This window comes from Rattus rattus, chromosome 4 (assembly GCF_011064425.1).
Source record: "Rattus rattus isolate New Zealand chromosome 4, Rrattus_CSIRO_v1, whole genome shotgun sequence".
Taxonomy (NCBI): domain Eukaryota; kingdom Metazoa; phylum Chordata; class Mammalia; order Rodentia; family Muridae; genus Rattus; species Rattus rattus.
Window position 1 is genome coordinate 159,332,957 of NC_046157.1, and position 12,844 is coordinate 159,345,800.

The 12,844-nt window shown below is 50.1% G+C and overlaps 2 protein-coding genes across 5 annotated transcripts in view; both read left to right on the top strand.

The window, feature by feature from the left end:
* The first annotated feature begins 202 nt into the window (after positions 1 to 202).
* On the top strand, positions 203 to 6,141 carry Chrng (cholinergic receptor nicotinic gamma subunit). Its single transcript, XM_032899609.1, has 12 exons — positions 203 to 389; positions 561 to 700; positions 1,001 to 1,045; positions 1,193 to 1,302; positions 1,929 to 2,084; positions 2,761 to 2,858; positions 3,620 to 3,820; positions 4,021 to 4,135; positions 4,354 to 4,468; positions 5,061 to 5,277; positions 5,433 to 5,563; positions 5,835 to 6,141. Exons 1-12 carry the CDS (start codon positions 335 to 337, stop codon positions 6,006 to 6,008), a joined length of 1,557 nt encoding a protein of 518 aa, XP_032755500.1. The 5' UTR covers positions 203 to 334; the 3' UTR covers positions 6,009 to 6,141.
* A 2,003-nt stretch (positions 6,142 to 8,144) lies between these two features.
* Eif4e2 (eukaryotic translation initiation factor 4E family member 2) overlaps positions 8,145 to 12,844 on the top strand; it is a 28,141-nt gene continuing 23,441 nt past the window's right edge. For 3 of the 4 annotated variants that reach the window (XM_032901551.1, XM_032901552.1, XM_032901548.1), the window contains exon 1: positions 8,145 to 8,249. In XM_032901551.1, coding sequence (XP_032757442.1) covers positions 8,230 to 8,249 — 20 coding nt within the window. In that variant the 5' untranslated portion in view covers positions 8,145 to 8,229. Of the gene's footprint in view, positions 8,250 to 8,295; positions 8,727 to 12,844 lie in introns of those variants that run through there. The other variant, XM_032901550.1, reaches the window with a different exon arrangement.

Sequence of the window (12,844 nt, forward strand, 5' to 3'; positions counted from 1 at the left end):
GCACCCACCCACACCCATCTGTCCTTGGCCATTTGCTGAGTCTCCTAGCGGGGAAAATAGGTGAAGGACCGAAGTGTCTAAGTTTGAGGGTGTCCTGTCTCTGACGGGACTATTCCATCTTTCTTCACTTGGCTGGCCCACGTAATCTGAGCCCAGCATTGTACATACCCTGGGAACAGCTGACAATGAAGTGGTCAGACAGCTGGTGGGGCCTGATAGAGCTGGCAGGGTTGGCTGGGAGGGGCGTGTAGGCTGACACATGACACTCCAACCCCCCCACCCCAAGACCTGTAAAGCTACTGTCCTACTCATCACTGGGCAGAACTGAGGCACCATGCACGGGGGCCAGGGACCTCAGCTCCTCTTGCTGCTGCTGGCTACCTGCCTGGGTGAAATACTAGGGATTTGAGGCCTGGGGTGGGGGGCGTGGAAGGAACAGATCGGTGGATGGAGGGTCTGGGGGGTTATCGTGTTCTGCCTAGCCCTAGCTCCACCCCCTGTCTCCACTTTATCCCTCTGTACCTCCCTCCCCTCTGGAATGGTTCCCCTGTCTGTTTCAGGGGCCCAGAGCCGCAACCAAGAGGAGCGGCTGCTTGCGGACCTGATGCGCAACTACGACCCCCATCTGCGGCCGGCTGAGCGTGACTCAGATGTGGTTAATGTCAGCCTGAAGCTTACCTTAACCAACCTCATCTCCCTTGTGAGCTGCAGGAGCAAGGGGGGTGGGGAAGAGGCAGTGGGGAGGGAAACTGGGGGCTGGGGGGAGGGGCGAGGGGATGATGGGTATCACACAGGGGGCCCCAGAAAAGGTATCTAACCTTAGCACTCAGAACAGCAGAGGGTCCTACAGTAGGGAAGCTAGGACTCATGAAATCCCTGTGGCTACCAGGTGCTGGGAGGCTGAGAGCCTCCTGGTTCTCTATCAGTGTTTGGTGGAGACATCAGAACCTCGGGGAGGAAGGTATTGAGAGTTTTAGCCTAACTCTCTTCTGTACCTTAGAATGAGCGAGAGGAGGCCCTCACGACTAATGTCTGGATAGAAATGGTAAGGCATCACCTGCTGTATCGGTCTGCTTATTGCGTCCCCCTCCCCCATCCCCCTCAATCTCTTGGACCCTCTCTGCTGGTCTGCCATTCTCTAGCCTTTGTGTAGTGCCAGGCAAAGGCCTGGCAACTGCCTCTTCTCCCACAGCAATGGTGCGACTATCGCCTACGCTGGGACCCGAAAGACTACGAAGGCCTGTGGATATTGAGGGTGCCATCTACCATGGTCTGGCGGCCCGATATCGTGCTGGGAAACAAGTGAGGACCTGGGTGGGCAGAAAATGAAGGATACCAGGGCTCAGCCGAATGAGGAAAGTTAGAGAAAGGACAAAAAGAGAGCAGGGTGCTGTAGGGTGCAAGGCTGAGGGTGGGACCCGGCTGAGGCTCGGACACGGGCCCAGGACCACTAGACTTGACTCTAGCCCTGAATTCTTGTAACGTGTTAGCCATGTGGGGAGGGGAGTGGCGGTGACAGGCTTTTCCCATCCCTGTAACCTGCAGCCAATTTTAACAGCTAGAGAAACAATTAGAGGTCATCAGGTCAGACACAAAAATGGCTCAATCAGTGTCAGTCACTCCAAAAGAACTTAATGTTAACTATTTTGCCGTTATTGTAGTCATTAATGCAGAGGAAGAGAAAGAGAGGTTATGCGGTGTTTGTTGGGGTGCTGTCTCCCTCAGACCTCTCTACTCATCTCAGGTCCAGAGTGGAGATGAGCCAGAGGTTTCTGGGGTGGTGCATGAATGAGATTAGGTGCTAGGCCATCAGAAATGTGCCTGGCAGGGGGACTGGTGCCCTCAGATCCCATCTATGCAAAGCAGAGAGCTAGTCTGGGCTGTGGGAATCTCTGCCCCTAGCTCTATACACTGCCCTATGCACACAGTGTGGACGGTGTCTTCGAGGTGGCGCTCTACTGCAATGTGCTCGTGTCCCCTGATGGTTGTATCTACTGGCTGCCGCCTGCCATCTTCCGCTCCTCCTGCTCCATCTCTGTCACCTACTTCCCCTTCGATTGGCAGAACTGCTCCCTCGTCTTCCAGTGAGACCATTGATGGTGTTAGGGGGCTTCGGGATGCTTTAGGATGGGTCTGGGAGGAGGTGGAAGAGCAGCATCGGAGGCTCCTCAAGGCTGGGTGGCCTGGACCCACCACCTGTGCCTGCTTAGATGGTGACATCTGAGCCTCCTGCTAAAGTCCTCTCACCTGTCCTCCATAACTCTAGCTTCCTGCCTGGGTCCCAAGGGGAGACACTAATGTCTTGAGTGTGAGGGTGAGAACATACAGGTATGCCTGTATACACAGAGAGCCATACACAGGCAGGCTATCCTGGAAGAGACACCTGACCAAAACCAGTATGTCACCTGAGCCAAACTTGGGCCCACTGGGTTCAGTTTCCTCATGCACAAGCAGTGAAGGGAGGTTTCGGGAGAAGCTGGCAGGACCCCAAGTGTCCTCTTCCGATAGGCTTGTATTTCTACCCTGTGGTCTTTGTCTTCAGAGACAGGGTGTCTCTGAACTCTTTAGCCAGGCAGAACCCCCAAAGAGCCTGTGTTCCCCTGGCCCTGCATGCTAGCACCAGGGCTTGCTGGAGAATCCAGAGTGTGACACTGCATATGTCAAAGGCCAATGCCCATAGCTGCCTTCAGACAACCATGTCTGCAGCTTCATGAGCAGGTCTCCCTGCTTTACTTACCTCTTTCCACCCCTGACCCACAGGTCCCAGACTTACAGCACCAGCGAGATCAACTTGCAGCTGAGCCAGGAGGATGGGCAAGCCATTGAGTGGATCTTCATTGACCCCGAGGCTTTCACAGGTAACCCCAGTTGGGATCCCCTGCCCAATCAAAGCTATGACCCCCTCCCATTAGGTACTTCAAGGTAAAAACTACTATGTATCATAGAATATGGTTCTCAAAAGATCCCAACAGAAATCCAGATATGGTGACACACATATGTGCTCCCAACCCTTTGGAGGATTGAAAGTTTGAGGCTAGCCTAGGCTACAGAGTAAGACTGTCTTTAAAGAAAACCATAAGAGGGCTGGGAAGATGGCTCCATGGGGTAAAAGCACTTACTGCACATATATGAAGACACATTCACATAATGGTGGTTAGAAATGGCAGTCTATCTGTAATCCCAGCACAATCAGATAGAAACCAAGGATTCCCAGGGCAAAGCTCTAAGTTCAAGTGACAGACCCTGCCTCAGCATAAAAGGTGAAGAGTGTCCAAGGAAGACACCTAATGTTGACTTCTGGCTTCCACGTCTACACACACACACACACACACACACACACACACACACACACACATCCATGCATCCATGCGCACACATACATGTGAGTATATGCATATGTTTGTGCATACACGTGCATGCACACATATACCACAGACAAGGATCCATTGAGGCCTTGACTTTTCCTATAATACTTTAACTTTGGGAGGGGGATCAATAGTCAATCTCCAATCCCACTTGATCCCTGTATACTGACGCTTGATAAAGTGCATGCTGTCCCTGTGACTTGGTTGTTCGGGCCACACATTTATGCAGGTCACCTCCCCTCTGCTCCCCACAGAGAATGGGGAATGGGCCATCCGGCATCGACCAGCCAAAATGCTACTGGATCCTGTGACTCCAGCAGAGGAGGCAGGCCACCAGAAGGTGGTGTTCTACCTGCTCATCCAGCGCAAGCCCCTCTTCTATGTCATCAACATCATCGTCCCCTGTGTGCTCATCTCCTCGGTTGCGATCCTCATCTACTTCCTTCCTGCCAAGGGTACCTGGGTCTGTGGGAGGGCAGCAGTACAGAGGCTCTCGGGGAGTACAGGGCAGGCCCTGCTCATGGCACAGGACACCAAAATCCTAGGACAAGGGCAGTGGACTCCCTGTGGGATAAGGGGGTCCCTTGGGGTGTGGGGGTGAAGGGGTGGAGGTGGAGTGGGGAACCTGTTCTGAGAGCATCTTGGTCATGGGCAGCGGGCGGCCAGAAGTGCACAGTGGCCACCAACGTGCTCCTGGCCCAGACCGTCTTCCTTTTCCTTGTGGCTAAGAAGGTGCCCGAGACCTCCCAGGCAGTGCCGCTCATCAGCAAGTAAGGCTAGTCCTCACGTCTGCTTCCCACCCCTCGCCCTTGTTTAAGACCATGGCCTTGTTTGAAAGTGCCTACCAGTGGGGCTATATCCCCAACACAACCCTTCCCTTCTGAGGCTTCCGACATGACCTAGGAACCCGACAGAAGCAGGGTGGGTGACATCTGGGTCTGAGGTGCCTAAGGGACATTGAGCTTCCTGTTTGCCTGACCCTGGACAGGTACCTGACCTTCCTCATGGTGGTGACCATCCTCATCGTTGTGAACTCTGTGGTCGTGCTCAATGTGTCCTTGAGGTCCCCACACACACACTCCATGGCCCGGGGGGTCCGCAAGGCAAGATACTTACTTCCCTGCCCACTCGGGTGTCCATCTGTCCTTCCCAATCACTTGTGACTCCCTGCACATCCCTGTCCCTATTCTCAAACTTAGCCGCAAATCTATGCCAACGTAGGCAAATGATAACATCAGTGCCCAGGGGCATTAATATTGCGTGGCTAATTTATCTACTTTGCATAAGACGCTTAAGTGGGTACTGGTGTATCGTCTCCATTTAACAGATAGGGAAACAAAGACACAAAGGGGTTAGGCAGCTTACCCAGTATTACCCAGTTCTCAGAAAACAGAAAAGGTAAGATTGTGCCTCACCTGCAGCAGTCAGTTGAGAATCATGTTACAGATGTAGATTCCCTAGGTACATCCCAGGTAGTCTAGATTATTCTAGCAAGGAGTAATGGGTGAGGGTCTGTCTGAAATAAGTGCTGATGGTTCTGAAGGTCTTGAAAGCTTGGACCTCAAGTTCTGTGTCCAGGAGAAAATAGTCAAGCTGTACCAGGCCCCGGATGCTTCCCCTCAGGCACTGCCTCCAGTACATTCCCAAGCTTGCCCAGCTGAGCAGGCAAGACTTTCCACAACATCCCCTCTACAGGTGTTTTTGAGGCTCCTGCCCCAGCTGTTACGGATGCATGTGCGTCCTCGGGCTCCTGCTGCTGTCCAGGATGCCCGGCTGCGACTCCAGAATGGCTCTTCCTCAGGGTGGCCCATCATGACTCGAGAGGAAGGGGACCTCTGTCTGCCGCGAAGCGAACTCCTCTTTAGGCAAAGGCAGCGCAATGGATTGGTGCAGGCAGTACTGGAGAAGTTAGGTGAGGCCCAAGGGGTTAATCCTGACCAGTGAATATAGAGCTGGTTACAGCAGCTAAGTGTAGGGCAAGTGTTCAAGTTGGAGAAAGAGCCCAAGTCTCTGGGAAGAAGTCACATCCCAGTCTACTCTCTTCCACTGATTTTATTTCCCCATCAGAGAATGCAGAAATGAGGCAGAGCCAGGAGTTCTGTGGCAGCCTGAAGCAAGCCTCCCCGGCCATCCAGGCCTGTGTGGATGCCTGTAACCTCATGGCGCGTGCCCGACACCAGCAAAGTCACTTTGACAGTGTAAGCAGGACACGGTGGGCAAGTATCCCAAGTGTAGTGTGGATGGGGTGTTCGGTTTAGGTTCAGTGATAGAAAAAGCGGAGGTGGGAAGTGGGAGGAGGAAGGGCCAACAGGTCACAGACCATAAAAGAACACAGGTTGGTACCTAGACAGAGGTGAGAAGGCTGAATGGAGAATGGAGGCCAGCTGGAGATTTAACAATGAAAGAGGGAGCCAGGCTGGCTGCTGCCCCTGGTCACACCCCTACCACACAATGTGTTGTTGCCCTCAGGGGAATGAGGAGTGGTTGCTGGTGGGCCGAGTGCTGGACCGAGTCTGTTTCCTAGCCATGCTCTCCCTCTTCATCTGCGGCACTGCTGGCATCTTCCTCATGGCCCACTACAACCAGGTGCCTGACCTGCCATTCCCTGGAGACCCCCGCCCCTACTTGCCTTTGCCAGACTGAGCCAACCAATCACTCCTGCGCCCTGGAGTCAGCCATGTGGGTCATGCTGTTTATGGAGCTGTATTCTCTGTTGATCCTGATGGGCTCCTGGGGAAGTCCCCAATCATTCTTGGGAGAAGATAGAGGAATAAAGAGACAGAGAGGGACTTCTTGAGTGGTTGGTGATGGGTGTGGTCACATGACTTTGAGCATTTTTGATAAGTCACTTTGAAGCCCTAAGGATTCTGCTTTTCATGATGTCATTAACTAGGCAAGGTTTTACCCTTTGAGGCCTGAGAACATTTCCTCCTGTCTTTTTGAAAGATTTATTTTTACTATTTTTAACTGTGTGCATGTATGTATGTATGTATGTATGTACATATGTACGCGTGTATGTATGTGTGTGTGTATTGGGAGTGGGTTATGTGCACATGAGTGAGGATGCCTGGGAGGCCAGCAGGGGGTGTCCAAACCCTAGAGTTGGAGTTATAAGTGGTTGTGATTCCCAGACAGTGGGTGCTGGGAACGGAACTAATTCATGTCTTCTATAAAAGCAGCTCTTAATCAGTGAGCTATTTTTCCAGCTCCAACATCTTCTTTTTTTTTTTTTTTTTTTTTTTGTTTTTTTTTGGAGCTGGGGACCAAACCCAGGGCCTTGCGCTTCCTAGGTAAGCGCTCTACCACTGAGCTAAATCCCAGCCCCCAACATCTTCTCTTTGTGAACTTTCTCTAGAAGGTTAGTAAGAGATGTGGGGAACTCTCTTAAAAGAAGGGAACATGAGCTGGATGTGGTGGAGCACGGCTTTAATCCTAGCACTAGGGAGGCAGAGGCAAATGGATCTCTGTAAGTTTGAGGTCAGCGCACATAGTGAGATCCCATCTCAAAAAAAGGGATGGGGGTGGGGTGTGGAAACAGCTCAGTGGTTAAGAACGCTGGATGCTTTCCCAGAGGATCTGGGTTTGATTTCCAGCACTGATTCGACAGCTCATAACCATCTGTTACTCCAGTTGCATATGACACAACACCCTCCTCTGGCTTTGCAAAACGCCCATGCATATAATGCAGACACGTGCACAGGCAGAACACCATACACACAAAATGAAAACAGGCCTTGTTTTTAAAAAGTACTAGGAACTAGGGGTGTAGGATATAAGTGTAGAGTCTTGGCTTTTTTTGAGGTCTAGAATGTAAAGTGTAACCCATTTTAACCAGCATGTCTCTTCTGGATGTCACAGCACAAATATGTTCCTTCAGCAGTACCTTCCCATTCTTTTGATGTAATACTCCCCCTGCAAATACATCTTTCTTCCTCTCTCTTCTCAAAAGCCAGGGTACTTGCAGGGCTAGGACCAAATTCACTGGGCTGGGTCTGACAGGAGAGCTCTCCCAGACTCCCTTAGAACAACATGTCATGAAATAGGATGACCCCTGAGGTCGTCCTGGGGAGAAAAAACATGGCCTTGCTGAGTGACCAGGGGCAACCATGGGCCAGTCCTGGGACACTTTCCTCACCTGTAAATACAGGCAGGAACATCAATTTCTACCCCTCCCCCCTGGAGATTAAAAATAAATATCTAATAATGGAACATATTCAGCAGATGGGTCAGGAAAATGTGAGTTGCATCACCAACCAGGGAATTTATTGTGTATCTGATGTGTTTTGGACAGCCCTTAGGAGTATGGGGACAATGACTTCAGTTGAGGCAATGATGAGTGAGACCATCTCAGTACTCAGTAAGTTTGTCACCCTGGTTCGACTTTTCCCCCACATCACCTGATATATAGTTCCAGGCAGGCCTAGAACTCACTATGTTGGTCGGGCTGGTCTGAATCTTCCTGTCTCCATTTCCCAAGAGCTAGAATTACAAATTTGTTTGGAGTATTTTTTCATCCTCTCCAAACACCAAGAGCAAAGGATCAATTCTCAGAGATGAACAGTTGGTACCATTTACTAAAGGTTACTGTGCCTCACATTGCCCCTGGAATAATCCATGGGGAGGTTAAAGCAGATGGCTGGCTGCGTAGACTATGCTCAGTGAAAGTGGCCACCCCACGACTGCCTTGGTCGCAACTAGCGCAGTCATCACGGGCCACCCGTCAGGGAAAGAGGCCCCGCCCAAAGCCTGAGCACTGACGTTCCGCAGAGCGCCCCGCCAACCGGAAGTAGCCGGGCCCTTAGCGATGGGACCCGGCAGAGCGGAAGTCATTCCGTGAGGCAGTGGCGACAGCGGCGGCGAGAGGATGAACAACAAGTTCGACGCGTGAGTGGCGCGTGGCCGCCCCCGGGGCCCCTTCCCCCAACCGTCCCCCGGGACCGCTCCCGCCGGGGCCGGGCGCGCACTCAGCCGAGCCGCTCGCTCCCGGGCCGCCGCGGCCCGAGCCTTCCTGCGCCCGCGGACCCGACGGGGCCGGGAGAGCGCGGCCGAGGTCGCCGGGACCCCCTGAGCCGCTGGACCCCGGCGCGGCACGGGCCGGGGGAGGGGAGGCCGCGCCGCCCGGAAGGAGATTTTCGGACGCCCCGCCCTGGTGGGTGCGGGCTGCCGGCGGCGTGGAGGGGCGGGACCTCAGCGCTTCGGGTGTTTCCGCAGCCTTGCTGCCTTCTTTCTGAACGCGGCTTCCCTCCCGCACTCGCTCTGCGTCCTGGGAAGGTCACCTCTCCCTTCCGAACCTCGGTTTTGTCTTCTGCAAGCGGGGACGGTAACAGAGCCCGTGTCCTAGAGTTGGGCAGCTGCGATGAGGTAATGGGGCAGCCGCGATGAGTACTGTGGCCTCTCGAGTACGGAATGCTTTTCATCTGAGATTCTTCCTGCTTCCTCCGTCCCTCCACCCTGCACCCCCCCCTCCCCACCCCGTTCCCGTCTTCCAACTCTTAGTGGCTGCCCACTCCTGCATTCTTTCCAAGTACCCACTCTCATCTCCACTTCCAGCACGGAACAGTTGGGAAGTACAGAGAAGAAATATGTGTGGGGGGAGGGCATCCCCCTCTTAACGATTAGATCTTTTAGCATGTAGAAACAATCTTCGTTTTCATCTAGCAGCACTTGAGTTAGTATTTCTCAAGAATTGTATCTTTCGGTAGATTATAGTGCTCCTTCCTCTATAATTTATAGGGATCTAATCTGTCTTCTCATTCAAAACCTACGGTTTTAGTTCTAGAGCCCACCAGCTGTTTGACAGTACAAAGTTCTCCAGTCTGAGCTATTGCTCTAACCTCCCTAGTGGTTAGAACTGGAAGGACCAGATCACGCTCTGTAATACTTAGAAGTAGTGTGTAAAATGCTGAGAATGAGCTGTGAAGGTGGTGAAGCTGCAGTTTTTCAATGCAGTGAGTTCTGATGTGCAGGCTCAGGAAGTACTGGGATTGAGATTCCAGCAGTCAACTTTAGGGTTGTTTTTTTTTTTTTTAAGGTTTATTTATTATATGTAAGTACACTGTAGCTGTCAGAACGGGGCACAGATGGTTGTGAGCCACCATGTGGTTGCTTCTTTAGGTTTTCATGGTGGCTGAGTGAGCTCTGCTTCTTGAGAAAGCCTGAGTTCTTTGCTTAGCCTGGCAGGATAGTGATCCCTTGGCCTCCGGTCACAAGCCCTGCAATGCCTAACTTCCTATCTGCAGCCCTCCCAACCTCCTCTCCTATTGGAACAAGTCAAACTGCATCCTAAGAAGATGGTTTTTAGGTCACTAGTTATATTGGTCACTGTGATGAGATGCCATGACCAAGGCAACTCTTATGACAAGATTTTTTGGTTTTTCTTTTTTTTTTTTTATTTTAAACAAAACAAAACAAAACAAAACCAAGCCACATACCTAATCTTTGTAATTCTTTCAAACATATCTGCTCTCTGGTGTCTAAGCATTCAAATATATAAACCTTATTCTAACCACCACAGCCACCAAGAGGCATCACCATGGAATTTTTTTTCCCTAACTTTTTTAGGTTAGCATAGAGAGTAACAGGGTCCATTACAACACCTTCATACTCATGAGTCATTACTCTGTTGTTCTTCCCTGCCCCGCTGAACTCCCCCATGTTCCCCTCCTCTAGTTAGTTTCCTTTCTTCCAGTTGTCCCCACTTCTGCTGCCATATTGTATGTATTATATTTCTCACTGTCTTCTTCATAGTAACTCTGCAGAAGAGATCTTGGCATGTTTTCTTACAGTTAAGGAAAATGAAGCTTTTCAAGGTTAAGTAACTAATGCAAGATAGCCTGAAAGGCCAGCTCAGGCTCACTCAACTTTGTTCAAGTGTCTTTATCAGAACTTTGCAGGGTGGTTTTAATTATTTATATAACTGTGAGCTGGTGTAAGGAGTGGGGTTTTTTTAACGCCTGCCTTCTAACTTTGCAGAAAAGGACAAAAATAAAAGCTTGCCTTTATTTGAAATTAGCAATTAAAGATGGTACCCTTGTCCCTGGTTTTGGTTTGTCATTTCAGATTTTCTTGTGAAAACCCTGCAGTTTGTAGAGTGTTACTCCATAGTTGGAGTCTGCACTCTTTCTCATTTCTCCCCAGAATTTCCCAGAATCATTCTCAATGTGCAGTCTCCAGTGAGCACAGTAGTATGATCTGATGGACACAGATTAAAGAGGACCTCTAACCTCCTTTAATATGTGGGCTCTGCCTCTGTGAGTGTAACCAAAGCTGCTAATAGCTTTAAAGGGTGGTCATTAGACTCCCCAAGTGGCTAGGTCACACTGCCTTTCATGTTATTAACATGTGGAAGCCTAAGATGCCCTCTCAAGAAGTACAGCCCCAGCTATGAGAAACTTGGTTTTCAGATCCTGTGTTTTGGGAGGCCAGGCTTGATTTGGTCCCTATATTCGTGCCTGGTGCTAGAGATACCAGTGGAAAAATTAGATAAATTTCCTCCCTGCACAGAATTTGCTAGTCCAGGGAGTGTTGAGAAGTACCTAGGCAGAAGCTTAGAGAGCTAACCCAAGTGTCACTTAGTCTGAACAGGAATTGAGTAGTTTAAGTAGTTTAGTCTGTGGAGTGCTACTGTTTTAGTGTGTACTCTACTTTGGCTCAAATCCAGCTTTAAGCTGGGAAGAACAGCTTCTGAAAAGCAGGTTGTAAACCTTTGGCTTGGGTGCATGTGCAGAGAGCAGGTTAAAGCAGGGTAGATATGGTGGACATGCCCTTAAAATCTCAGGAGGCAGAGGCAGGTAGATGGACCTCTGTGAGTTCAGTTCCAGCTTGGTATACATAGTGAGTTCCAGGACAGCCAGGACTATTTAGAGAGACCCATTTTCATAAGATGAGAGGGTGAGGCGGGGATGTTCATTGGTAGAGTCCTTGCCTTTCATAAAGGAAATGCTAGGTTTTATTACCAGCATCCTCAAAACTAAAATAAAGACCAGTGCATAAAGATACAAAATGAAGTCCATTGAGGTTCCTACTTGCTGGCTTAGAAAGGCGTCTAAGACGGTTTCAGAATAATAGCATTGTTTCTTCTCTGCCTTAACTGGTTTTGTTTTCTTTTTGTTTCCTAGTAGCAACCAAAAGAAAACCACTAGAAAGGAAAGGAATATAACACTTTTCTTCTAACTTTTTTTTTTTTTTTTTTTTTTTTTTTTTCGGAGCTGGGGACCAAACCCAGGGACCTTGCGCTTGCTAGGCAAGTGCTCTACCACTGAGCCAAATCCCCAACCCAACACTTTTCTTGTGGCTGGCAAAAATGAGAGGTCCTAGGTGACTGTCCTTCTTCAACCAAAATCTAATAAAATGACCTCAGAGGCTACAGTAGGGCTTAGGAGAAAACAAAGGGTCTTGTATCCCTAGAGGATGTGTTACAAAAGAGAGTTGTTTGGGGCCAAAGCAGTAGAAAAATCCATGAGATATTCTCGGTTCTAGATCGGAGGATGGAAATGGGCCTTGAGATGCTTGTATTACCCAGAGCAGAGGAGAGGGTTTGGTTTGACCTATACTGGGAGAGAGTAGGGACTGTTTCCAAGAGAACGGTGAATCCTGAAGAGCAGTAAACCAGGAGTGGAGGCATGACTCCATGCTGAACATGGTTAGGAGTGGGGCAGAGATGGGGACCTGCACTTAAGTGGACACAACAGGAGTGGAAGGGGGTCATAGAGAACAGGCAGGAGATGTTTGGGGGACGTGCAAACAGAATGGCCCTTTGCACCAAGTCAAGGCTTTATATACCTTATCTCTCCTTAGTTCTTTGAGGACAGGTACTCTGGTAGCCAGTGAGCTGCTTGGTAAATGTTGGTAAGTTTTAATCCATGGGCATTATGTCCAAGGCAGGCTTGATTTGAAAAGGAAACTAAGCAAAACAAGTTTAACCAAGGGGAAGGAAGTTTAATAAGCACAGGTAATGAATGTCTCTGAGAAGCAGACAGATGGCAGTGTCTGCACACCTCTCTCCACTTGCTCTGCTTGCCCATGTGGAAGAAAGTGGGCTCTGGGTTAGGATCGTGGAATGCCTCCTTGAGCCACTCTAGAAAGGGTGAGGGTGATGCTTCAGGTCCCTGTTTAACCTCACATGCTCATCAGTTCCAACTCCTTTCTCTCTCTCTGGACTGCCTGTCCCTTTTGCTCCGAGTCTTGATTCTTTCAAAGACCCTAAAGCTGGTCCAGCTTCTGAATCCTTCGTCTTTGTTCTCTTGGATGAAATCAATGTAGAGAGAGGAGTCAGTATTCTGAAGAAAGGTTATGAGGCATAGGTTGCTAGGCAGACTGGACTGCCCTTTGCTCCTATGCCTTACCTAGTGGGGTCTTGACCAGGTGGGAATGTGGAAATCTATCACAGGGAATGGCCACATGAGTATCTCCTGCAGTATGGCTGCCTGTTGGGCAGAGCAGGTACCCCACACAGGACTAGCTTATTCATCCTGTTATTT

What these genes read in the sequence shown, in the direction of transcription:
- Chrng (XM_032899609.1), top strand. Translation starts at nt 335, where the DNA reads ATGCACGGGGGCCAGGGACCTCAGCTCCTCTTGCTGCTGCTGGCTACC. An exon ending in GCTGCTGGCTACCTGCCTGG is followed by an intron (nt 390 to 560) that starts GTGAAATACTAG and finishes TGTCTGTTTCAG; the next exon opens with GGGCCCAGAGCCGCAACCAA. An exon ending in TGACCCCGAGGCTTTCACAG is followed by an intron (nt 2,859 to 3,619) that starts GTAACCCCAGTT and finishes TGCTCCCCACAG; the next exon opens with AGAATGGGGAATGGGCCATC.